This window comes from Diplodia corticola, assembly GCF_001883845.1.
Source record: "Diplodia corticola strain CBS 112549 chromosome Unknown scaffold35, whole genome shotgun sequence".
NCBI lineage: Eukaryota > Fungi > Ascomycota > Dothideomycetes > Botryosphaeriales > Botryosphaeriaceae > Diplodia > Diplodia corticola.
The window spans coordinates 312,267-337,594 of record NW_017971514.1 but is presented as its reverse complement, the minus strand read 5'-3'; the positions used below and the strand labels follow the sequence as shown (position 1 = coordinate 337,594).

Here is a 25,328-nt window from a genome sequence, read left to right as displayed (position 1 = left end):
GATGCAGGACGAAATGCAAATGCAGCCGGCCCAACCCAGCCCAAGGTCAACCCCCATTTTTTGATGCGCCGCTGAAACAAATGACGCGTTTCGACCCGAAACTTGAAAGGAAAAAGTCACTTCCGCTACTCATTCCCAAACCGCCGTCCGTCCCGCCCGTCCTTTTGAAGCCCCCAAACGTGCTACATGAACGCCAAGAAGCAAAGCAACGCAAATGACACGTGCCTGGCCGTCACGTCGTCCCGCGGCTGCACTGTTGTGACAGACGATCCAATAGCGCATGCTGTGTGACCACAAGTCATGCTTGGCTCCACTTCGTCGACATCTTTTCGTCCTGTCCCTCCACATGTCCTAGCGCCTGTGTGTGTACAGGCCGCGCACCACATATCGTACCCGGCCATGTCCGGTGACCATGATCCATCTTCTCCAGCCGCTTCGCTACCCCATCCTCAACCTCATCTGTTTCATCGAAACCCCGGCCAACAAGTCGTGAGGTGTCGGTGTAGTCGCTCTTCCTCAGCGCTTGTTGAGACACTGCCAAGTCTTGACTTGAAATCTGAAACCGACTCCGGAAGATGTGGTTTGTACCATCGTCGATTGCGGCCACCCTCCAGCCAGTCTCGGGGTCCGTACAGGAAATATCTACCACGAGAGCGGCAGCACGGACCAGCGCGTGCGTTGATAGACAGCATTACGCGGAAGCTGAGTCCAAAGGGTGGTGGCCGATCCTGAAGCTGGAAGGAATCCCGGAGGCACAACGAGTCGGCGGGAGCGGTGGAGCAGTCCAGCGGACTGTTCATCTCGATCTCTTGTGGACTTGGCCCTCGACCATCCCCTGGCCTCCATAGTCCCATCGGCGCTTCAGGGACTCATTGCTGAAGGAGCTGGCAACGACGTCTTGCCACATGCTCGGCGTGACGTATGGCTGAGCTTGTGCGGCGTACGAGACGGGCGGAGGCAGCTGCGCCGGCACATTGGTGATTTGTTGCGTATGCGGCGAGACGCTTGATGACTGGTAATATGCCGAAGGTTGGGTCTCCTGTTGTGGCGTCCGAAGCTCGTAGGTGCCTGGCGGGGGCGGTCTTAGAGGAGGGGAGGACTGAGACGTAGTACTTGGAGGGGGCGTACCGAAAGCTGCATTCCATTGGCTGTGCACCCTCTAGTCAGTATCATTGCACCAACAACAAACATGCAGCCACTTACTCAAAGATTCTGTTTGGGTTCCATTGCACTGGTTCTTGATTTTGCATGGATGATTGTTGGGGTTGCCTCTGACCCGCAGCCATCATGACCAGTGACTGAACTACGGGAGAGTCAGCCTTGGGGTCCGTGTCGCTCGCGGAGATCGGCGGCGTGATAGGATGCTGGGTATAGTTGACTTGACCTGGTTGCTCCAAAGAAGGGTCCTGCGCCGAGCCTCGATGACGGTACCCACCATCGCTGATGGGGCTGGGGTTGTTGTGGATTGCCGGGCTACCAAAGGGGAACGAAGGCTTCAGTTCGAACGGCTTGCTGGTATCCGCGGAAAAGGCCTCCCTCAGGTTGTTGACTTGTGCTTGCATCTCCGGCATTGGCCAGTTTCCGATACATTGCTCCAGAATCCTCATATGGCGCACAAAGTAATCCCTGGCATCACCGTTCAGTTCCGGGTCCGGGGAGGTGATGGCAACCTAATCATCGACAGTCAGAGGCAAGTAACGCATGATGAGTTGGGACATTTCCTTACCAGGTGAAGCATAGTGCAGGTCAGGACAGAGTATATGGTGAAGCTGATTCCGCGCTGCATGCAAAGAAGGCCCGGCAGGTTGTAATCCCGGATGATGGCTTCCTGCAGCCTGCACATGTTCTTGGCAGCGGAATAACAGAGCAGCATGTGCTGTTTCCACACCGGGTCGAAAGACTCATAGTGGAAGTGCAACTGCGGTCTGTGATGCATGATGAGGCCGAGATAGTGGTAGCAGTGCAAGTTCGCAACATAGTGAGACCGAACCCAGGGCGGGGAACCATCCGTGGGATAGTCAATCTGCATATCGCGAGGAAGCTCCCGGGCCCATGCAGCATAAGCATCGTTCAGCTGCACGAAAGAGGGTTCGACAGCCCAGCTCTTCGTCTTCTTGCGAAGGGTCTTGTGGAGGATCGTCGTTTGTTGAATGTTCCTCACGATGCGCAACATGTAAGCGAACTGGCGCGAAATTTGATTCTCCACCTCTTCCTGGCTTGACATTGGCCGGGGAATGTCGAAGTCAACAGTGTCTTCCTTAACACCGAAATCCGAACGCCCTGAAAAACAAAAAGTTAATATTGAAACCCACGCAGGGGTGTACATTTCAACATACCTTGAGGTCCTCCGACCATGACCTCAAGCTGGAATAGCATGTGCCAGACTCTTGTCTTTGTGATACATTCATGTGCCGATGAGCCGCAGGGCTTGCCCATCTGATGCAGCTCAAAATGGGTGTCCAGATCAAGATCTTTGGCCATGGCAACACAGTTCACGACCGTCATCCAGGACCTATAGAAATAACCACGTTTGGGCACAGCTTCCCGTGCCTTCAGGGCAAGGATCAAAGCCTGAATCGTGCTCAAGCGAGGGACGTCTTTGAAGCTTTCCTCGTGTTCTGAGAGCTAAATTAGAATCGTAGCAGATAGATAACAAGATACATATATGGAAATACGTACTGGCAAGGAGCGCCAACCACTTGTTCGCTTGTGACGGATCATCCAGCATCAGGGACGAACACGCGAAGATGGCCTCCAGGATGAGGGGAGAGATTGCGGAACGGTTCGTGTGCCACTGTTGGTTGAAGTACGACTTGTTGATGACTGGGACGTAGGGGTGGATGTTGGTGAAGAAATACTCAAAGTAATTGAGTGCCTGTTGGTCTGCCGGCATCATATCCGGCGGGATACGTATCGTCATGTCGGGGGCGTGATCATCCGGGAGCTCAATCTCGTACTCTTCAACTGGCGGTGCATTTGCCAAGGATTTTTTCTGGTTCGCAATGTACGGTGCTAGGATCATCAGCATGACGGATTTCGATGATTCCGGTGGATGTAGCTTACCAATTGCTGTGTGATCGATTTTAAGCTCTCCAAGAGCCTCGGTAAGTTGAGAAGTGTCGAGGTTGGTCCTCCACATCGGCTCGCCTTCATTTGACGAATGCATGGAAGGCGCAGACTGCGGCTGATAGACTTGTTGAGGATGGTACTTCATCTGATCCGAATTGGACAGAGGGGCTGGAGGCATGGCGCCATAGTGAACGCTTTCCTGGCTCTGCGGGGGTCCAGGAGGCATTCCACCATAGGGCGCTGTTTGGTACAAGCGAGTTGCATCTGCGTAGGAGGCTTGCAGAGGATGGCCCATGAGAGGTCCGACCTCTGTGCCCATGGGATGTTGGATCGAGTGGTGTCTTTGGAAATCGCCCGGCGAGGGGACGTGTTGAACGCTCTGCGAGGGGTCGTAGTCGTGGCTCCTGTCGCCGATTTCGAAAGTGTGCGAGCCGGTGGGAAACGAGTCCTTGTTTTCGTAACTGACAGTCGGCGGGACGCAGTTGAGCTTCAGCCGGATGCAGGCAGCGCAGGGCCAGGCGTTTGTGGTGGCGGCATCACATTTGATCTTGCGGCGTCGGCAGCCCTCGCAGGCGCGCATCACTGATTCGGCAAAGTCAGCTTCCCTGTCGAGGATGCAGGCAGAGCGGCGGCGCGCGGAAGTCTACCTTTGAGGCGCTTGTGGCGGTTGTGCTCGTCGACGAAAACATAGTCTGGCGGGGCGGGTCAGCTCGCAGTCGCAAAGCAGCTACACATGACGGCGCATGCGGTGCGGCGTACTTCTCTGGTTCTCCCGCGGCGCCAGCGTCTGCGGCGCAAAAGGAAAGCTCTGCATCTGTGCGGTCTGGGGTAGGAGAGGCCGGCCGGTGGACTCGCTCGCCATGTCTCAGCGGCGGAGGAGGTTGGAAGAAGCTCGTCGCGCGCTGGAGCTTATTGGCGCGGCGGGACGGGACGCGGTGAGTTTGCGATGGATTGCTGTAGCGGGGAGGAGCAGACGGTGCGAGGCCGGGGCGCCAATCGGGAGCAGGTGGGGGGGGGGGCGTCAGCAAGTCGAGGTTCGGAGGTCGGTGTTGGATCAGCCGCCACTCGGTCAGCTTCGTTTGCTGATGAGCTGCGCGCGTGTTGGGTGTGGTTGGACGTCCTAAGTAGGCGGCAGCGGGTGCGCACTCCGATTACCGAGAGCGGGCGCGGCGCTGGCGCATTGAGATGAGGAGTGGAGCCGCGGTCTGGGAGAGCGTTGAGACTGTCGGCAGGGCAGGTGCTCTCGCGTACAAGTAACAGTGGCGTAGAGACTCCTGAGTGGGGATTGACGAACGGTCTGGCGGTCGCGCTTGGGACCGTGGAAGCCAGGCCAGGAGCACGTAAGATAGCCCAGCTAGCTCCGCACCCACCAGGATGCGCTGAGCAGCCGCGAGAGTCAGGCAAGTGGGCGCGGGCAGCCAAGCTCGCGCGCGAGGGATGCGCAACGCTTCTCGCGAGCGAGCGGCGGGCGGGACAAGGATGCTTGCTGGGCCTGCTGGGCTCTGCCGCTGGCTCCGGCTCCTCATCAGTCTGGCATTTGGGTAATATGCCACTGGCGCCGCCCGGCATCGCACGCGCCTGCTGCCGCCGCAGCGCACTGCAGCATCGAGCCGCGGCCCGGCGCCCTGTTTCTCCAGCGCAAGCGCAGGCGCAAGCTCAAGCTCCGGCTCTGACTCTGTCCGGCGCTGCTGGCCCACGGGCGCCTCCGCGCTGCCCCTCGCGCGGGGGACGGGGTGCTGCTGGCCGCCGGCGCCCAAACGCGGCGCGGCAGGGGTAGCATGGAGCGGCGCCGTCAGGCTCAGGCTGTCAGGCTTGCGCGCGATTAGCCTGCCACGCCTGCCACGCCTGCCACCCGCCAGGCCCTGCTCATCAGCACACCCACACTCGCCATTCGATTTGCCGAGGAGGCCCCACCGCCGGTGCCGAATCCTCGACGGCCTCGACGGCTGCTGTTCTGAGGGAGATGAGCGGACTGCACGAGGACCAGCCCTGGCGAAAGAGCTTACGACGTCAATAAAAAAAACCAGTCTATGCCTGGCCCGTCAGCCTGCCCGCCCATCATGGGCCTGCTGTTTAACGCACGCGCTGTAAGATCTGCCTCCCACGTTGTCTCACGCGTCTCAAGATCCTCGCCGGCAGACGCGCTGCGGCTGGAACACTGCTCCGACATGGCCCGCCGCGCTCCCTGTCCGCTCAGCCCTGTCTATGCCTTGTGTTGTACGCGCTCGCCTCGCCTATGCGGCTTTGCAACAGATCTTCGGATCAGGGCGTGCAGAGGCGGCGTGGCGGGAAGCCTGTCTGTTCGCCGGCTTGGTCTCTGGATGGATTGCTGACCGCAGCATGTGCGGGCCGCGCAGCTTCCGGCCTCGATGGAAGCGCGGGCTCGTCTATCATCGCCCTTCAGCGCCACGGATGCAGGAACGCCAATAAAACTGCCTGAACAGGCTGGTTCCCGGGAGCTTGGAAAGCGTCAGCATTGGCCGCACCCCGGGCGGTGGGATCCTGCGACATGCAACCGCGCCATGCAGGCCACTATCTCGTTGAGATGATTGTTTGCTCCAGCCACTGCGACCCTGGCGGCTCCGGCAAGGCGGGCGTGCAACGGCTATGTATGTGGGCAGTCGGATAAGCCGTCACAGGGTCAGGCGGCGGCTGTGGGCGCTGGCGGTTGCGACGACTGTTTGTGCTAGGTACATACATAGACGATGATCCTGATGTCGCCTGTCCAGCGCCTCGCGCGCGACATGATGACCGCGTCCTGGCTGCACACTGTGTGGCGGGCGCTTTCTGGCGGCGGCGGCAGAGCTGGCTCGCGCGCGTCACCGCCGCCCACATCAAAACACGCCTGAAACCGGCACCAGAAGGTTTGCCAGACATTCTGGAAGACTTCCGGCCCGGGACCCACGGCGGCAACCGTCGCTCGAGGCACGGCCGGGCAGGAACGCGCGGCGCGCGCGCGGGTTGCAGCAGGCCGACGCCTGACAGCTCGCGGCGTGATGAAGGGCATCGGCTGCTCCCGGTGAATCCTTCATCGCCAGTCCGACTCCTGGTGGTGATTCCCTTCGCATGTGAAGGCGCGAAGTAGCACAAGAGATGGATCCCAACACCCCGGGTCCGCCAGGCTCGGCGGAGGCCGCGTGCCTGGCCGGCAGGGGATCCTCACCCATCGACGATCTTGCCCGACTCGTGCGCTGCTCGCTTACCGCCTGCAACACGCCGGGGCTGGGTAGCGCGTGGGAGGCACGTTATTTTGCGGGGGCGCCAGCAGCGGGCCAGCAGTGGGCAGCCAAAAGACGCAGCAATTTGGCAGAGGCGCGCCCGGCGAGCAGCCAGCGCCCAGAGCGCTGCGCGACAGGCTTGGCGCGGTGCGGTATTGGCTCCACCTGCAGCGGTCAATCACTTCCCAAGCAACGGCGCTGCAGTGGCGCCGCTGCTTGACAGCTCGTGGAGCGCGATGCCCGGCTGCTGGTGCGTTCCAACGTCCCGCATCAGGCACTAGTCTGCATGCAGGCCTGGCAGGCGATATGGGGAGCCACGAAGTAACCCTCGCTGCGGCAAAGCACTAGTCCGCGCATGGGCTGATGCGATCAAACGTCTTCTGACCACGCGCTATGCATAACAGAGATTGCAAAGGGGGCCACCGGCTGCGCGGGTGACGTGAGTGGTGAAGACGGCGAGGGGCACGCCAAACGGGCAGATCCAGCGCGGGAGCCGGGGCTGGGAAAGCGCAGCGGCGGAACCAGCCGCGCTGATGAGGCCTCGGGGATTTCTGCTGCGTGCCTAGGTACCTAGGTCTGCTGCGATGTGCGATCTGCTGCGAGTGGGCCGGCACCGGCGTCTCGAGACGCAGTGCAGAGTGCAGCTGCACAGCGCGGGCACAGGCGAAGGCGGCGAAGGCGGCGGCGGCGGCGGCGGCGGCAGATGTTCCGGCTCCGATCCGCTCGTGACGCACCTATGCGTAAGTAGATGCGGCGGCGAACACAAGCCATCGCGGCTGCGGGATCCTGCAATTGCGACCTCTTGCGATCGTGACGCCTCCCCACACCCGGCGCCGCATCGTCCACATCCCGCCCGCCGCGTCAGACGCCAGACGACATGGATCCCGACAAGGACAACGCCAACCCCACCATCCTCAACCCCTCCGACCTCCCCTCGCGCCGCCGCGAGTCGGCCGTGAAGAAGCATGAGGGCGCCGGCGTCGGCCTGTTCGACGACCTCATCCCGCCCTATAGCTACCTGAACGACCCGTTCGACGCGCCGCCATCGTCGGACGACTCGGACGACGGGTCGGTCGAGGACATCGACGAGCAGGAAATATATGGTGAGCGCCGCGCCGCGCCGCGCCGCTGCCCGCCTTGTGCCCCGCTTGCTGACCGCAACGCAGACCTGATCTCGTCCATTTCCGACCCCGAGCACCCACTTTCGCTGGGCTCGCTCGCCGTCGTCAATCTACCTGACATCCGGATCTTGCCCCCGTCGTCGCCACGCTCGCCGATCAGTACAGTCCTCGTTGAGATCACGCCCACAATCACGCATTGCTCGCTGGCGACAGTCATCGGCCTGGGCGTGCGCGTGCGCCTAGAGCAAGCGCTGCCACCGCGATTCCGCGTCGACGTGCGCATCAAGAAGGGCACCCATAGCACGGACGAAGCTGTGAACAAGCAATTGGGCGACAAGGAGCGGGTGGCGGCTGCGCTGGAAAACGGGACGCTTATGGGCGTGATCCGCAAGATGCTCTCCACGTGCGAGTAAACGAGCGATTGAGATGGCCTGTGATGTACGCTCAGGATGAATGACAACGACAGCATCGGGAGCAACAAAAGTGGTTTGCCGGTGCTGGTCCACGAAAATAGCAACGGCTGCTGTTGCCTTATAGGCTTTCCCTTGGCGAATGCGAAAAGTTAGGTCTCACGGTCGCGCCTATTGCCACGCACCCATGATTTTCCTTCTGACAAGGCATCGGCGCTATGACTTGCGAACAGTTAGCCTCTGTGCAATATACGGACGTTGACTGCTGACGGCTACGCGGGTGGCTGCGGCACGTTGGAGAGGGTGAGCTAATCCTCCCGTGATGGCAGGGACACCGTCTTGGGAAAATATCCATGACGAGCAGATCATCTGCAAGTAATTAGGGCTCGGGGGCCAAAGCTGAGCCCGTGGCCCGGAGAATGATACCCGAGTAGAGGGCTCTGCGACAGTGCGGGCTTCCACGAAAAACACCCCTACTGCGCATTGACCGATCACCACAAGAGGTTGCCCCCAGGTTCCAAGCTCCACTGCGCCGCTCCCGCTCCCTGCTCACCGTCGAATCGCCGGAACCTGCCAACATGACTTGTTTCACGCTCACTTCATCCACTCTCATGAATCACCAAACAGCACGCGGCAAGAACCGGTCTCACGCAACTGCTGCTTCTCGCCCGCAGCCCACAATGCACAATGCACAACCCACAATCCACAACCCACAACCCACAGCCCACAGCACCTCGACGGCCACGCGCTGCCACCGACGGGCTTCTGCAACTGGCCACGAGCACTCCACCGATGAGAGCTGCAGGGTTGGTTGTGGGTCCGTTGGCGCGTGGTTCAGTCTGGCCACTGGGCCGCCTGAGAGGCGGCCCTCCCTTGACCGCCGTGCAAGTCTACCTAGACTTGAGGCGCGCAGATCCAGCAGAATGGGGGAGGGCCGGAGCAGGCCGGCTGGCGACAGGGCGTGGACAGAGGGGGGCCAGGAGGCAGTTGGACGATCGCTTATTATCTTTCCGTAAGAGCATTGAAACAGGCACGCAGGATCTGCGGTCTCGATGCAACGTAAAGCTGCTCCTTCGCCCACGTCCCCACGCACGCCCGCTTCGATGCCGGTCTGTGGCGCGATGCCGAAAGCAGAGGCGATGCGCAGACGTCCCGCAGCGGCGCAGTGCGGCACCATGTCTAGCAGCTGCTCTAGAACTGGCTCTTGGCCTGACGGCGAACCTGGAGCACACTCCGCGGTGCTAAACGCCAATAGGGACAAGGCGCTGAGCCTTGCCGCTCATCTATTCAATACTGAAGACCAAGAGCTGCGAGCCAGAGCGGTGTGAGAAAAAGGTGCAGACCATCACGATATTCGCGGCATTTTTCGTGTCTGCTGGTTGGCCCCCAAGAGCGGCTGGCGTGCTTTTCCGACTTTCCCGAAAAGGCCGCGACGGCAAATGCGCAATGGAAGTAGCCGCTGGGTGTTGAGGGTCGTAAGCCCAGAGGGCGGCGGCGGCGCGTGGGCCAATGACAGCGACGGCGAGCCGAGGCGTTGCTGGATGGAGTTGCAGCACATACATACGGCAGACTGGCATTCGTGTTTCGGTCCCTTGGGCATCCCCTAATAGTAACACGGCGGGCTGAAGACGGTCAGTATCCGACGATAATTCCGAAGCAGCCGCCACACCCGGCACCGGCAGCAGCAGCAACGGGCAATCGGAACATGATCTGATCGGCGTCCCTTTGATCTTCGCGGTTCCATTGCTCGAGGCCGCTCCTGCTCCACCGGGAGCAGTGGTATTGGCTGCGGGCCGAAGGCCGCTCGTGTCTCGCGGAGCGGTTGTAACAAAGGGGCGAAGGCACTGCAGGCGAGTGGGTATGGACTTTTGGAGAGCGGGCTCACGGGCTCACGGGCTCACGGGCTCACGGGCTCACGGGCTCTGCCGGTTGCTGCTCCGCGCGCACCAAATGCGGCCGTTGCGGCCCCCGTCTGCACGGGCGCCAGGTGCCAGTAGTGGCCGTGGCAATCAAGTCGGCGCGACAGGTGCGACAGCCACGCCCAAATCCCGGGGTCGTACGTCACGGACTCGCGAACTCGCGGACTCGCGGACTCACGGACTCGCTTACCGGTACGCACCGAGGGTTGAGAAGAGAGAGAGCAGAGCAGACGGGCCACGCATGAAGCGGCAATTTCCTTGGCCCAGCCACACGCCGGAGCGAGGCAGAGCCTGGTGTTTTGCTTGACGCCACGACAATTTACCGAGAGCCACAGCTGCCTCTCCACGCCCTGTGGCCCGCCACGCGAGCTCCATGCTCGTCCTGACCCTCGCTGTGCCCCCCAACGGCGTCACCCGCAGGTTAATATGTAATGCGCGTGTGCGTCATGGGACGGGATTGGGCGCTGGGAACAGAGCGCGGGCGCTGGCGCTACCTACTGGCAGCTGCGAAGTGCAGCAATCCAATCCGCAATCTGGACAATATGCACCAGGGTCCTGTCTTTCCCATGGACGGAGCTATCACCCGCGTATTATTTCCGGAAGCCGCTCACCTCACGCACCGCACAGTGCACTCCCGGACGCGCCCGGGCGCGGGAGGCTGGGGCAATCGGCCGTAAATCAAGGCTGGGCGGGACTGGCGCCGCCGAGGGCACGGGGAAACCTGCCTGCCAACGGTTAACCTGACCCAACCCCACAGTTGGGCCAGAAAGCTAATCGCCATCTCCGATATGGCTGGTCATCACATCATCAGCCCGTGGGCCTGCCTTTGCCGGCTGCCTTGTTGAGTTTGGTGCAACGGCCACCACACGTGGGGTGTTCACGCAACAACATCACGCATACCGATTAGGCGCAAGCAGTCACAGCAAGGCGTCCGTCAGCATGTGACGCTGCTGTTTCCTCCGTCGTGCAGTCTCCACCCTTCAGCCGCACGCCGCACACCACTACGGGCATCTGCCTCTCACTCAGCACGGAACGCCTGGTGAGGCTGAGGTATCGGCACCCATGAGGAGCATACTGGACCCTCGTTGTTCACCGTCTCCGTGTTGGGGGTTTGCAAGTGACCGCCAAGGTGCTCCAGGGTGGGCATCCTTCCCTTTGGTATTACTGTGTATGCCAACATGTGCGGAAACCCCGTCTGTCTTCATTCGTTGGTGGCTCCTTCTCTCCGATAACGAGACACGAACGTTACGCAACTGCTTCTCGTGTTGACCTTTGAGCTTTTCCTGTATCATGTCGACATATACAAACCCCCAAACAGGGCTAGACGTCTGCTCCTCGGTTCGACCCGCGCTGTCCCGCGTCAGCCACGCTATTCCCTCTTGCTCACCCATCGCCAACCCGTCCAAATTACTGTCACATTTGCCGTCTCCGAGTCTTCTCATCTAGCCACTCGCCTCCCGCTGTTCCCGCAACTTCACCAATCATCACTTCATCTAATACGCCTCCGCCGTCATGCCACCCCGTGATTATCTTGCACTAATCTTCACGGGGCCTTGGTGCAGCACGCCATGCCGCGTCAGCCCTGCCGGTGTTCCAATATACCCTCGCCCACCTTTTTCCACAAAGAGGAGGCGGCAGAAGAGGAAATACAAGGTGTGCTGCCGATCCAACCTACCGTTGGACCCTTGCCGGTCCCTTCCTTTTAGCGAACCTCGCGCCCCTCTTTCACCGCGCTCGAACCTTGGTACTGTAGGTCCCCGGTGGGCTGGAACGAATTTACCCAGGCCACAGAGGCTACAGGGGATAGATACTGCGATCGCGATGTGAACTACTTGCAGAACTAAAGGCAATCACTAGGCATTGCGGCTACATCCTTGCCTTCCTGTCTTTCTTCGTTAGCATGGGTTTGTGTATGCGAGACACTCTATATCTTTTCCCCCGCTCCCGCTCGTCCGAGAAAGCGGCTCAGTGGTGTGGCTGGGAGCGAACGGGAAGTCCCCTCAAGTACCCACATGCTGGAGAGCTCGGTGAATCTGTGGGGTAAATTCTCCGTTCTCCGTTCGCACAGCAGTGAGAGCCAGCAAAGATGCAGGAGACGCGGAGAGCAGTACACCCTGACGCCCGCAAAGGTGGACAGACAGCGCGGGGAGGCGAAGCAGGCTGGAGCGCATCAATCACTATAGAGTCACGAAAACCCTCCCATGTAGAAGCGACAGCAACTTGTGGAATGATCAGGCATGAAACTGACATGACTCACTGCACTGCTGTATAGCCACAAACTGACTACTTTCAATAGCATGCATGTCACAAGATACTGCGGACTTCTCCATATTACTTCCCGTGCCCCACATCCGTCTGCAATAGATCTACGCAGGCCCAAAACGCTGGGCGTGTGAATGTGCCTTGGTACCTTACACCGCTTGGGATACGGAGGCCAAGCATGACTTCTCACATGCACTTCTGTTGCTCAACACACCGCAGGTTCTTGGTTCGGGTCCCTGAAACCCTGGATGGAGTTTCGGTGACTAACTACGATGTGGCAAAGAAACCCAAGGCTTCGGCATAACGGCGCCCGAGGGTGGCGACATACAAAGGAAATGCCTGGCTGTTGGGGCTTGGCTGCCGACAGCATGGGCACTGTGCTTTCTTTAGGCGCGGAGGGCACTTCATCCAAACACCGGCGTGGTAAATGAATATCGAATATCTGTACACGAGTCTGCTTTAACTTAAACTCATAGGTCGAGGGACGATGTATCTTCTGCTTGCATCTTATTGAATACCCCTGCCCCACTTTCCCGTTGTTGTAACTTTGAAGTACAGTACATACGAACGAGCGGATTTCTGGAGCCCTGTAGCATTATTGTACGGCATAGCATTGACAACAATTCCAGACTAAGCTAGCTCGAATCTCTAGGACGCAAAGCTTTCAGAACAATAGCCAGCTTTTGTTACCTTCAAGTCACTCGCGCCTCTACATGGCGGACGCCAAGGATCCCAATACAGGTCTCAATAGGCTCTACCCTCAATAACGACCCAGCCCAACCCATCAATAGACTCTTTGTCCACCACGTCTATAGAGACAAGAAATGGCGATACCTCGTGAACTTATAAATCGAGATGCCTTTCCTCAACAACTCCTTCTGCTCCGCTCCGCTGAACGAACAAGCACTCCTTTCTACCAGGACATCAGACAACTCTGAGCCAAGCTTACCACATCCACTCCCTCAAAACCAACCAACAAGCCAAAAAGACGAAACAAACCCCACACAAAACCACAAAAAAAAAAGAAGAAGACAAAATGCACTTCACAACCCTCACAACCCTCGCCACCATCCTCCTCGCCGCAACCACCAGCACCGCCCTCCCTTCCTCCACCGGCGGCGCCATCCCCACCGACATCGAAACCACCACGCTCAACACCACCACCGACCCCTTCACCGACCCGCCCGCACACCCCCTCACCAAGCGCCAATACGCCTACAAAAAGGTCCGCTACTGCGAGCACGCCAACGGCGGCGGGCGGTGCGTCGAGCAGGCGTTCCGGCACGGGCTGTGCTACAACCTGGACGCGTGGTGGAACGACCGCGTGTCGTCCGTGTACGTGGTCGAGCGCAACTGGCGGTGCCGGCTGCACCTCGACCGCGACTGCCGCGGCGGCAGCCGCGACGTCGGGCCCAACTGGTCCGTCGCGGACCTGCGCACCATCGGCTGGAACGACCGGATGAGCAGTATTGATTGCTTTGGGCAGCAGTTTTGAGGTTTTTAGGGGGGGTGAGCTGAGCTGCTGTTGGTGAGGTGGATGAGATGCATGAGATGAGATGAGATGAGCTCCGGAGATGAAAGGGGAGGAGGGGGGGGGGACGGACGGAGACGGATCGAGCGAGCGTCGTGGATTTCTTCTTCTTTCATTCTGATCTGATCTGATCGGTTGAAAAAAAAGGGAAGAGAAGACGCGGTCTCGCTCTCTTTTCTGGAAGCTGGAAAGTGATCGGGAGGTCATTCTTGGGTCTTTTCTTTGTTCTTTCATTGGCATCCTCTTTTATCTGCTGCTGCGGCGGCGGATTTAATGCTACTTTTCTTCCGGTTTCCACGTTCCGTACCTCTGGATATCAGAAGCTCCCGGTACGTATGGAGAGAACATCTTATTCAATTGTAAATATTAGATTTCGGCCTTCGTTTCTGTACGCACTTTTGTTGAAGGGAGCGTCGTTGCCAACCTATTTCACATACCCCTATATGAATCGTCTCAGCACTCCCCATATTATCGCCGGCGTCTACAGTCCGGCTTAGCCGGGGTGTGGGCGTCGGCGATTCGACTCACTGGCAATCCAATTGTCTGCGTTCGACTCCCGTACACACTGGCAAATCGCAAAAAATTCTAGAGGGCTCAACGGACAGAGCCTGTTGACTGGGATTTCTGCGTGCTCCGCTCCGGCGGAGCATGTAGTTTTGCCTTTTTGCCCAACGCTCCTTTTTTCCTTGACCGCTTACTTCTTCTCTGTTTAAGTATCCCTTTCTTCTTGGTTATTGTTTTCGAAGTTCTCGAACTGCGAAATGTTTTGCTTGCTTGCGTGGGTGCGGTGATGATAGTGGTAGCGAACTGTCCGGTACCGTAGTCACGACGGCCGCACATGCCACACACTTGAGTCATTCTCGCTGGCCTGCCTACCCTCCGTAACTCATATGTGTTGTGGTCTTTCGATGGCATTCAGTGGTTCAAGCAAGTAATCAAACAGCTAAAGCACAGCCAAGAACGAGACCTAAGCAACCTGTTATCACCCTCTGAAGCTAAGTGGCCACTCCACCGATCTGCCTCACTCACCAGAGCCAGCCAATCCCTTTTGTTTTTGAAATTCAGCAATATCCTTGGAATCCACATGAAACAGCCATATTTCAGCAACTCAACCGACAGATCTCCCACAAAACATGCCGTACCGGACGTAAGTTTGCAAACCCACCTCTCACACCACTATCCTTCACGAAGCCTCCATCATGACTTGCCCCCTCCTGTACCGCTCCACTGCATCCATGAGCACAAAGCTCAAATCCTGCCGCAACTCCACACCATGACCTTCGACACCATCAAGCCTGAACCGCATCAGCAAATTCCCAAGTCGATCGGCCCAGCTCTGCACAACCGCTGTATAGGCCGTCACATCGTCGTCACCGGCTTTGGCAAACGGAGATTTTAGATCCCCACTAGCGCCCCACGACAGAGCGACATCATCTTCCTGCAGCGCTGAATAGGTGGTCCTTTTGGTAGAAAGCGCCGCGGCGGCCGAAGAGAGAATGATGAGCGCTACATTCTGCATCTGAGCTCCGTCGGGCACGCGCTCGAGCGGCAAGCTGGATGTTGTGCGACGACGGGATTGCTGACGAGTGGAGAGACGGCGTAGAGGAACCAAGCCGGTGCCGGTGCCGGAGTGTTGCTGCTGCTGGCGTTCAGACTGGCCAAGCTGTGGATGAGACTGCAGAGGCTGTTTGGCGATTTCTTCGTTAGCATAGAGAGCTTTCTCAACGATAGGGGGCGGCCGGGCTGCTGCATGGCGACGAAAGCTACGACGGAGTGGCTGGGCGGTGGCAGCGGTGTCAGCTGTCTCCTGCCGTGTGTGCTCTTCCGTTTCGTCCCTCTGGGACGTTGCTGACGGTCGGTTCTGCACTGTGAGTCTACTCTGCGTGATACGCGGGAACGGTGCAGGCGCTTTCATGTTGAAATCAAAGTTGCGGATACGAAGCTCCTCTGGGGTTGCCGGCAATCTCTGCTGGAGGGCTGGGCGAGTCTCTTCAGAGGCGACACTACTGTCTTGAATAGATGCAGCATCTTCGTGAATGCCTGGTCCGTTATCAGACTGCGTCCTACCGACACGTGTGGTGTTTGAGGCCATCCAATGCCGAATATCACGATCGTGACCGTCGGATAATCCACCACCATCTGCCCCACCGCTCATCACATACTCATTACGCGCGTCATCCCCACCTGCTGCAGGAATTTTGTTCTTCCTTAGAAACACTGTTGATCTTTTTGGTCGCTGTGATGGCGTATATGAGAACCAGCTGTCTCTTTCGGGGTTGATCGGAGGTTTGAACGGCTTGTTGATTCCTCTACGGCCAGACCGTGCATTTCCAGGACCTCCAAGACGTGACCTCTTCGGAGTCGCTGTCTTAGCCGAGTTAACAGTTCCACCACCCACTGGTTGTGGCGGCACAGGAACGAATCCATCATCGTCGACTTGACGAGAAGAGTTCTGTGGAAACGGTAGGTGACTGTTAGGGGATTTAGCGAAGGTTGCACTCGGAGTGGCCGGACTTTGTGTCAAGTTCGTTCCACCAAAGCCTCCGCAACGGGCCACACTGGCACTTTGGCCGTAGTTGGGAGACGATGCCTGCGGTGTTGGCAGATAAGCTCCACCAAGTGAGATACGAGATTCGGGAGGTGTGCTTGTCGGTAGCTCAAGCTGAGGCTCCGTATTCTGCTTCCGCATGTGAGCGACCTCTGGACTGCTTGCCACGCTCGGTTTTGGGATCTTGGCGTTCATCTTCGCCATTGTCCATGGATTGGACACAGTGACATGGCCCATAGCCTCTTCAGTGTCCTCATCTGCAAGGTCCACGTCCGGATTGCCTTGTGCATCTCCATTGCCATCGTCAACGAGAACATCATCTTCATCAAAATCGTACATGTTGGACTTCCATGTGCGCCTTCGCTTTGGCCGTGGATCCTCAACATCTTCCATCTCCGTATTACTGCGAAGAGTAGCGGCGATAGAGTCCGAAGAAGCGGGCGGATGGGCCACATCCGTGGCCGGGATCATGACAAATTCATCAAATATGTCACTGTACGTCGTCACATCGTCGTCACTCTTCTGAGCTTCTGAATCAGGCGCTGTGACTGTATCCTCAACCAGGGATATCTCTCGCTGCGTCGGAACTTTGGATTCGTGTATTTTAGCTGTTTCCATTTGCGGACCAGCCGATGAGTAGAAAATGTCCAGGAAGTCCTCCAGGGCACTGAGCACAGCCTTGGGTTCATCGAACAGTAAGTCGCTCTTTGACGGCTCCACATTCGGATCGTAGCTACCAGGCGGACACCCAATATCCAATCTCAGGAAAGGTTCCTTCACGTTCTCCAGAGCTGGGTTGGCCTTCTTCAGCCTGTCCCTGAAAGCCTTTGCGATCAAGCTCAGGGTTCCACGAGCTGTGGAAACCGGTCTCGCGTCGACAGAAAGAAACTGGCCAAGTCCGGAAATTTCCTTGCCTTCCGCGTCCGCCCTTGGTAGGAAAGCCTCAAACCGGTATCCGTTCAGCTCCTGGGCAGCATATATGCATTGCGCCGCTGCGCCCTTCCCGACGACCTTCAACACCGCATCCGCCACCCTCTCCCGCCCACCACCCAGCCCCAACCCCGGCTTCGGCGCATAAGTCCACCCTCCCTCCTTCCCGTTCTTAATCCCCCTTCCCTTCACCACCTTCAACGACAACCTAACAGCCGGCCTCGCGAGCGCGTATCCCTGCAACAGCCCCTTGATCCTCCTCATCACCCCGCCCCCACCACCACCCTTCTCCGCCTCCTTCAGTGCCGCCTGCCTCCTCACAGGCCACCTCTCAAAGAACCCCTCCGCCCTGACCGTCGTCCCGACCGGCGCCCCAACCTTCCTCGGCGCCACGCCCTGCAGATCCTCCCCCTCCCTCCCCAACCTCAACACCTCCCCCACCCTCTCCCCCTCACACCTCACCGTCACCTCCACCTTCTCGCACACCTCCACCAAACTCGCCAACGCCTCCCCCCTAAACCCAAGCACCGCCGGATTCCCACCAGAACCACCACCACCAGCACCACCACTCGTACCACCACCTCCCTCCCCCAACCCCCCCACCATCTGCATCTCCCCAGCACACCCAGCCCCCCACCTCACCTTACTCGTACAATGCCTCCTCCCAAGCAACACCCTATCCTCGCCCACCGGCGGCACCGAGCGGCCATTGTCCCGCACGACGACCAGGTCGAGCCCCGCGGCGCCGGTGCCGCCGCCCGAGACCTCGACGCCGACGGACGTGGCGCCCGCGTCGAGCGCGTTGTCGACGAGCTCTTTGACGGCCGAGGCCGGGTCGACGATGGTGAGGGACGAGCGGAGGGCGCGGGCGGTTTGCGGCGGGAGGGGCCGGATGGATGTTGATGAAGACGTGGTTGATGAGGGATGGGGAGGGAGTGGTGGGGGTGGAGGGGGCGCGGTGGTGCTGTTGCGAGTGCCTGGCGAGGGTGGTGGTGGCCGTGGTGGCGGCGGTGCGGAGGAGTGGTGGTGGTGGTGGGGGTGATGGCTGGTTGCTTCGTCGTCGTCGTCGTCGGCGTTTGCGGTGGCAGCGGAGGGGACGGGCATGGTGAGGGAAGCTTTTTTCTTCTTCTAGGCTTTTGGCTCGTGCGGCGCGTGTGTGAGATTTTGAGGACGGTAATGGGGTGTGGTGGTCTTTGTCGGTATGGAATGCCTGACTACCCTGTTCGCAGGAAAAAGTAAGAGGTAAGAGGGGGTTTTGACTCGGAGATGTTTGAGAGAAGTGTGACTCATGAGAGAGGGCCGGGAGATGGGTGGTAGTAGGCTCCTGCCGTATCTGTGGAATAGTGAGGCCTTCACGCAGACGCGTGACGTAACCAGCAAGGAAAGAGGAAGGCGCGGCGGCTCACCACCGGGCACCTCCACCATCGTGACGCTAGGCATTATTCAAGTTCATTTCATGAACGTAGTACTAATACATCTCTTTACGCTGCTGTCTTTGCCTGCGATGAACCAATGCACTGAGACGCTAAACGCTACCTCACTTGGCCACGGGAGGAAAACTTCTCGAGTGTGCACCAGTGGACACCTCGAATGAGGAAGGGCAAACAATGTAAGGCATTGGAAAATCAGAAGTCAACCGAAGAGTAAAGACGACAGAAACATTGTCTGTTAGGTATATTTGGAAAGCTTCATCAGATCCATCCTTAAGTAACCACCATCACTATGCATCATCAGTCATAACAAGACATCAAAGATAGGGTAGAATCGATAGCCAACGAAAGATAGTACAAGGGAAAAAAAAACACTTTGCCAATCCATTCCATCCGCGTCAAAAGTTCAAGAGTAACACAACACAAGCTATGGTGAAAAGGACAATGAAGAGAGAAAAAAAAAGGTTGTCGTTCAAGGACATCAATCGCGCCATGTGTGAGATCGAAATCGCTCGCTAACGCCCACCACGCCCTTTGTTCCATCCCTCATCCCAGCCGCAACCTTGTTCGTGATTCGCAACCCCATGCATGCATGTAGGCCATGTAACTATGCTCCCACTCCCCACCGAAGCTCCAATAGAATACTACCCCCTTCTCCGATCACACCCCTTCCATTTCCGTGTCTTGCTCGCCGCCCGTCGCGGCCGCCTTCTCCTCCGTCGGCGCAGCAGCCGCAGCCGCAACGCTGGGTGCTCGCGCGTTGGCGCCCTCGGCAACCGTCCGCTGGAACTTCTGCTTGCGGCCGTCGACGACGTCTTTGCTAAGGTCCCTCATCCACGCGTTGTTCATGACGATCTTCTCCTTGGCCAAGCTGACGCGATTCTCACGCTCCTGCTCCGCCTCGGCCACGCCGTCCTTGCCACCCGAACGCACCCGGTCGCTCTTGAGCAGGTACTCGCTCGTGGGAGGCTCGAAAACCATGGTGAATTTCTCGAGCGCGATGCGAATGGTCAAGGACTCCTCGCTCTTGACGTCTTGCGATGACTCGGCCTGCTCGTCGTCGTCTACGGGCGCGTCGCGCTTCATGAAGGGTATCCTAACTTTCTCAGCTGGAACGCCTTCAGTTGCGCTGATGCGGGTGAAGGAAGAAAGGTACGCGCGCCAGTTCTGCTCCTGGCTGGTCTGCCTGGTGTCGAATGTAGGCTCCTCCCTCTTGAAAATCATCACGCGCGCGACCGAACGTGACTGGTCCTGGTATGCGTTAGTGATTTGTCGGCCAGGGTTTTCCTCAAGCAAGCAACTTACGAAAGAAATCTTGTAGACGTCTCCGTCCTTGGAGTACTTCTCAACTGTCCTCCGGTAGTTGAGCTCTGCATCGTGAGTCGTCTCCTCTTGCTGGCGATCCTTGCGGAAGAGCTGGTAAATATCCCAAGTCTTGTCCTTAGCGTCGCTGCTTAGAAGAGCGAAGGCAAACCTAACAAGCGAGCTCAACAGCTTGTCGAAAGAGTACAGCTGCCAACCGCTCTGCAGGTAGTAGCGCCTGAGTGTTTCCTCGATCTGGGGCATCTCGATCTCACCACGGATCTGGTCCATGAACATTTCGAGCACTTGCTCATAGTAGTTTGCCTTTGGTGAAGTATCGCGGAAGAAATCCTCGGGACGCTTGTCGATGAGGTTGAGGTCGAGAGCGGGCTTGGCGTGCTGGGCCCGCGCGACGAGCTGATGGACATGCTCCTCATTCTGCTTGAGATGCGAGAGACGTTCGTAGAGAATGACGAACATGCGGAAGAAGCAGTAGATCGGGAGATTGCAGTACATGTTGTACGTGTCCCGCTTGTAAGGCCCATCAGGCGCGATGTCCTGGATGTCGAGGTTGTTGCCGCCGGCAGGATGTTCAAGCCACCTATCCGCCGTAGTGTCCTTCGGCACCGAAGTGGTGACGTCTCCGTCTTCAACCATTTCTTCGTCGGCCGCTGAACCTGCCTCAGGTGTGCTACCACGGCTGCCGGATGCGTTGCTCTCATCCGCGTCCTTGCGCGAAGTTCTCCCACTGCGGCTAGGGTCAAGAACACCGCGGCGAAGATCATCCTTCTTGCCATTGACCTTGAGCGATTTCCGGGAACCGTCATCCATGCCGCCCATCTCATCGTCAGTGGACTCGGCCTGGGGCGAACCGATCTCGCGTTCAAACTTCGAGGCACTAAGCCCGAAGAAGAGCGGGACGAACTCCTTGATGAAACCATAAAGCCTGTGCGAGTCGGTCGAGTTTCCGTGCTCCGCATGCAGCAGCAGAAGCTTGGAGGCATCCAGGAGGACCTCGGTGTTGGTAAAGCTGTACTCGAACTGGTGCTTGGACACAACGAGACCCTGCATGTCGCGCTGGCGCTTCTGCTCCTCATACTTGACCTGGATCTCGTTTTGCAAAGTCTTGGCCTGGAACTGACGCTTGTCTGCGGCCTTGGCGCTTGCACTCTGGTGGTCGAGGGACTTCCAGAAAATCCTCTGCGTCTGCTCGCGCCAGACCTTCTCCCACTCACGCTGAGCCGCCTTCCACTCCTCCTGCTTCTGCTTCATCCGGTTCAGCAATACCGGAATGACCGTGTAAGGCGTCGAGAAAAGCTGCTCGATGACCTGATTGCCGCGTTCGCGGTTGTAGATCTTGTAGATGACGCGCTTGTAGATAGTCTCACTCTGGCCGCCGAGGTTGGTGGGAAGCGTGAACTGCATCCTCTCCTCTGGAGTGGCGTTGAGCAGCTGCTGGGCGATGGGCTCAAGCTGTTGAATGGTGCGGATACAGGCCTCGATCGTGTGGTCGTAGTCGTGGCGCTCCTCCTCAATGCGGTGTAGGCCCTCCTCATACTGGTTCTTGCGATGGGCGACGAAGCCACTGTCCTCGGATGCCCAGGTTGGGTGAGAGGCCCACTCGTCATTCAGAACCGAGTGACAAAGCTCGTCGCGACCACTGCAGCGGCGCATCTTCTCAGCGCGCGGCAGCTGGCGGTAGCTGGGGCCAAGACCGCGGCAATTCGAAAGAGCGACGCGCCCAGTCGGCGGCTTGGGCTGATTCTCCAGAGACTCTTCCTTGCCGTCGAATCCAAGGAATTTCCTGAACCAGCCCATGAGCTCTGGGTTCCCGCCGATGAACTGGTGAACGCGATGGAGAAGCAGGGACTTGTCAATCAGGTCCATCGAGAACAGGTTGCAGAGTTTGAGGAACTCGTTCATGGTGTTCTTGTTGCCGATGTACTTCTTCACACGGTCAAACCACGCCAGCTCTTCGGCAGTGGCCGACATGGAAGTCGTAGGTGCCATGGGCTCGGGTATAGCGGGTGTCAGTGTAGGTGAGACCGGAGTGGCGTCGGGCATGGCTGCCGACTTCGCACCGTGCTGCTGTTTCGCGCGCTGGTTGAGATTCGTTAGTCGGCGAATTCGGGCAATGATACGGCAATTCCGAATTTGAGGTTGAGTGTTTTCGGGTGACGCTGTATGGTGGGTTTGGAGTTTTGCGGGGAGGGAAGGGAGTTGGGAGATTGGAAATAAGGGTTAATGGACAACGCCCTGTCAAAAGTGGACGCGGGAAGGGTTTGAAGGGTGACTCGTGGACACGTGATGTGGCTCACTCAGTTGGACCGCCTGTATCAACTTTTCAACTCACCTTCGCGATGTTCCCAGTCTGGGCAAATACACTCCTCTGCCCCGCACCGGGCACCTCGGTCGGTATCGACGCAGCCATGGCAGTCGAGCTAGCAACTGTGCCCTGCCTTTCACCCCGCTTCCTCTTGTTGTCGCGGCTAGCACTAGGTGTTGGCGCAAAGTTGCCGACCGGCGGGAGGCGACCAGAGCCCTGCTCGTTCCTCGGGGTGTGATGCATCTGAGGGGTACTCGCAGGCTCACCGCGCACGTTGCTGAACATGAACTGTTCTTCAGCAGCCTGTCTGGCCTGCGCGGCTCTGTGCTGAGCTGCAGACTCAGGAAGGAACTGCTTGAAGTCCTCGAGCAAATCGGGTGCAGAGTTGAAAAGCTGCGTCACTTGTGCGTAAACATCCTGGATCGGCTTGGACTCACGCTGATACGTCTGCAAAATCTCTAGGAACTGCTTGTAGATGTCGGGCTGGGTTGCGAAGCGGTTCTGCGAGAGTTCTTAGCCGATGCCTAACCTCGCCGCCGCAGACGTCTTACCTTGATCTTATTGACGTAACTGATGGCATGGTTGAACTCAACGGGGCCTCTCTTGTCCAGTCCGGCCTGTGCGGCGGCGCCTTGCTGGGCCAAGTGGCTAACGCCGTTCAGAGCTTGCGCGGGCAATTGGTTCGGAGCTCCACCTGGAGGAGAAATCAGATCAGGCCTGTTCAACAAACCACCAGTGGCAGCTGAAACGGCATTGCTGAGTTGGGACACACCCCTCTGTTCTTGCTGATGCGCGAGCGCGGCGGCTGTGATTTGCTCTGCTCTAGCATGTTCCGGAGAGATCGGCGCCTGATGACCTTGTCCTTGCTGAGGCGCGAAATGCGGCTGGACAACCGGACGGCTTGGGCTGTAGGCATTCTCAGGGCCAGCGCTTGGTTGCTGCTGCTGCTGTTGCTGTTGTTGTGGCCAATTAGCTCCGGGTCCGCGGGAAGTCGCTTCGTAGAACTGTCTCTCAGAGGCGCCTGGTCCATCGCCATTAACAGGCACACTGCGAGGGTTCGACAACGGACGGGGCACCGGCATGGACTGAACAGTTGTGCCCATCGGCGTCGTGACTCTGATCGCATTTGGATCTCCACCAGTTCCGCACTCGATCTTATATCCGGGAGGAAGAAAAGTGTTGAAACCCTGGATGAGGTTGGGATGTCCTGCAAAGAGCGATGACACTCGATCAATGACGCCAGGAGTATCAATACTAGGATCGGTGTTAGAGCTGACGTTGCTATCAATATGGATGAGATCACAAAAGAACCTACGCTCCACTCTTGAAATCTTTCATAATGTCGAGGAATTTATTATAGACATCGGGATGTTCAGAAAACTGCACTTTTACCTGATCTAGGTAACTCAGTGCATCCTAGGATACAGTGTCAGTACCCGTCATTCGCTTTCGTAGCAAACAAATGATCGCTTACATTAAGTATAGGCTGCTGTCCTTGGCCCATAGCCAAGGACTGCTGCATGCCCTGGGGGCCCCCAAATGGGACCATGAGACCTTGCTGTTGCTGTTGCTGCTGTTGCTGCTGTTGCTGCTGTTGCTGCTGTTGTTGCTGCTGTTGTTGCTGCTGTTGCTGTTGCTGTTGCTGTTGCTGTTGCTGTTGCTGCTGCTGCTGCTGTTGTTGTTGCTGCTGCTGCTGCTGCTGCGGGGCCTGCGCGGGGTGCTGTTGCAAACGGGCACCCTCGCTCTGCTGCTGGCCCGATCCAGACGTGAATATGCTCGCGGGTGGCTGGGACATGGAGCTCGGACCCATCTGCGTGGAGTTACCCAAAATACCGTTCGGGCCGTGTATGACGCGAGACTGTGGGCCAACGGCCACGGGCTGGTGCAGATGTATCGCGCCAGCGTGGTTCTCATGCGGCGCCTGCTCGATCTGCTGCCGTTCTCTCATTTCGCGCTCCCGCTGTTCGGCCTGCATTGCGAGATCTTCCGCATGCCTGTCGTCCCGCATCTCCCTATCACGATCATTATTTCCTTGTTGTGTTTGTCCGAGCTGTTGCGATTGCATTGCTTGGCTGATCCCCGGCAGGGAATATCCGGGGCCACCATGTGCCGCTGTTTGATGCGCCTGGGGTCCCCCTGCTGGTTCTTGACCTGCCGATGCACCTCGTTGGGAAGCCTGCGCATTTGGAGCCTGGGAAGATTGGTTTAACCCCGCAATTCCGGGCAGACTGTGACTTGAAGGTTGGTTTGGAGAAAAAAAAGGTGCTGCAGGTGATTGGGTCAGCCCGTGTGCATGCCCATGGATACACAGTGATCTATCTGTGCATGTACAGCCCACATACCGCTTGGTGGAGGAAGCACAGGGCCGTTCCCCTGGGCGGACTGCTGGGGCGGAGGTTGCTGCGAGCCAGCAGCACTCGACCTGCAAAGACACGGATCAGCACGCGCATGTCCAGGATAGACGTCAACCCGGCGGTTCCATGGAGGCTCGGACAGAGCTCCGACTCTGCGAAAACACTCCACACAACGCGCCGGCAGGTCGCAGTGAGCGCGCCAAACCCAGAGACAGACTTACCCATACCCAGCTATCGGACGAGAGGCTTGCGCCTGTGTCTGATCATTATTTTGTGAGGCACTTCCACCCTGCGGGCCCTGCGACGGAGGCCAGCCCTCGCGATTTGCTGGATTCATGGTGACAGCCCGCTGCGGCGGGAGTAGGGTGCTCTGGTTTGGGACGCCGACGGGCGGAGTACGCGGTCGGCGGAATGGGACTCGATGCGACGAATCCCCCGAGGATCAGCTCGCGAAGGACATATGCTCCCTGACCTGGGGCTCGATGGGCGCTGCGGGGCGGAGATAGCGAAGGCTGCGGCTTAGAGCTCGGCAAGCCAGAGGTTGTGCACAACAGCTGGCTTTGGCAATGGTTCGCTGAAAGCTGCGGCGGGAGGGGTATCGAGTGGAAAAATGGAAAGCCAGAAGGAGATGACTAGCGCGCCGCAGACATGCGCGAGAGGCCAGCGCTCTGACTACTGAGGACAGACCGTGGAGGACTGGGAGTGATGGACAAGCTTGTCGAAAGAGTCGCGCATCCTCCCCCGGTTCAGTAGCGCGCGGCCGGGCGAGGAAACTCCGATGGCGGCCGGGCCTACGTTTTCCCCTCTCCACGCGCTTGCACCGAAAGGGCACACCACTGCGTGTAAGCGAGGCGCGTGCCTGCCCTTGACAGCTGCATGCTTAAGGCATCATCGTACACTGCAGTCCG

General features: G+C 58.3%; 5 protein-coding genes across 5 annotated transcripts; 2 read left to right on the top strand and 3 right to left on the bottom strand.

The window, feature by feature from the left end:
• Positions 1–796: 796 nt before the first annotated feature.
• On the bottom strand, positions 797–3,931 carry BKCO1_35000109 (lipase regulator 1 protein; the record flags this gene model as incomplete). The annotated part of the gene is made up of 8 exons (XM_020274734.1): positions 797–1,148; positions 1,204–1,670; positions 1,727–2,280; positions 2,337–2,618; positions 2,680–3,012; positions 3,064–3,651; positions 3,717–3,761; positions 3,829–3,931. The coding sequence occupies 8 exons, from the start codon at positions 3,929–3,931 to the stop codon at positions 797–799; spliced, it is 2,724 nt and encodes a 907-aa protein (XP_020129152.1).
• A 3,233-nt stretch (positions 3,932–7,164) lies between these two features.
• On the top strand, positions 7,165–7,821 carry BKCO1_35000108 (cytoplasmic protein required for cell viability; the record flags this gene model as incomplete). The annotated part of the gene is made up of 2 exons (XM_020274733.1): positions 7,165–7,390; positions 7,454–7,821. The coding sequence occupies 2 exons, from the start codon at positions 7,165–7,167 to the stop codon at positions 7,819–7,821; spliced, it is 594 nt and encodes a 197-aa protein (XP_020129094.1).
• Positions 7,822–13,035: 5,214 nt separating this feature from the next.
• On the top strand, positions 13,036–13,494 carry BKCO1_35000107 (beta and gamma crystallin; the record flags this gene model as incomplete). Its single annotated transcript, XM_020274732.1, has 1 exon — positions 13,036–13,494. The coding sequence occupies one exon, from the start codon at positions 13,036–13,038 to the stop codon at positions 13,492–13,494; it is 459 nt and encodes a 152-aa protein (XP_020129093.1).
• A 1,219-nt stretch (positions 13,495–14,713) lies between these two features.
• BKCO1_35000106 (dna mismatch repair protein) lies at positions 14,714–18,112 on the bottom strand (the record flags this gene model as incomplete). The annotated part of the gene is made up of 1 exon (XM_020274731.1): positions 14,714–18,112. One exon carries the CDS (start codon positions 18,110–18,112, stop codon positions 14,714–14,716), a length of 3,399 nt encoding a protein of 1,132 aa, XP_020129158.1.
• A 986-nt stretch (positions 18,113–19,098) lies between these two features.
• BKCO1_35000105 (transcriptional repressor sin3p) lies at positions 19,099–24,757 on the bottom strand (the record flags this gene model as incomplete). Its single annotated transcript, XM_020274730.1, has 8 exons — positions 19,099–19,689; positions 19,744–21,840; positions 22,094–22,567; positions 22,618–23,320; positions 23,382–23,482; positions 23,541–24,331; positions 24,409–24,488; positions 24,642–24,757. The coding sequence occupies 8 exons, from the start codon at positions 24,755–24,757 to the stop codon at positions 19,099–19,101; spliced, it is 4,953 nt and encodes a 1,650-aa protein (XP_020129157.1).
• Positions 24,758–25,328: the final 571 nt, after the last annotated feature.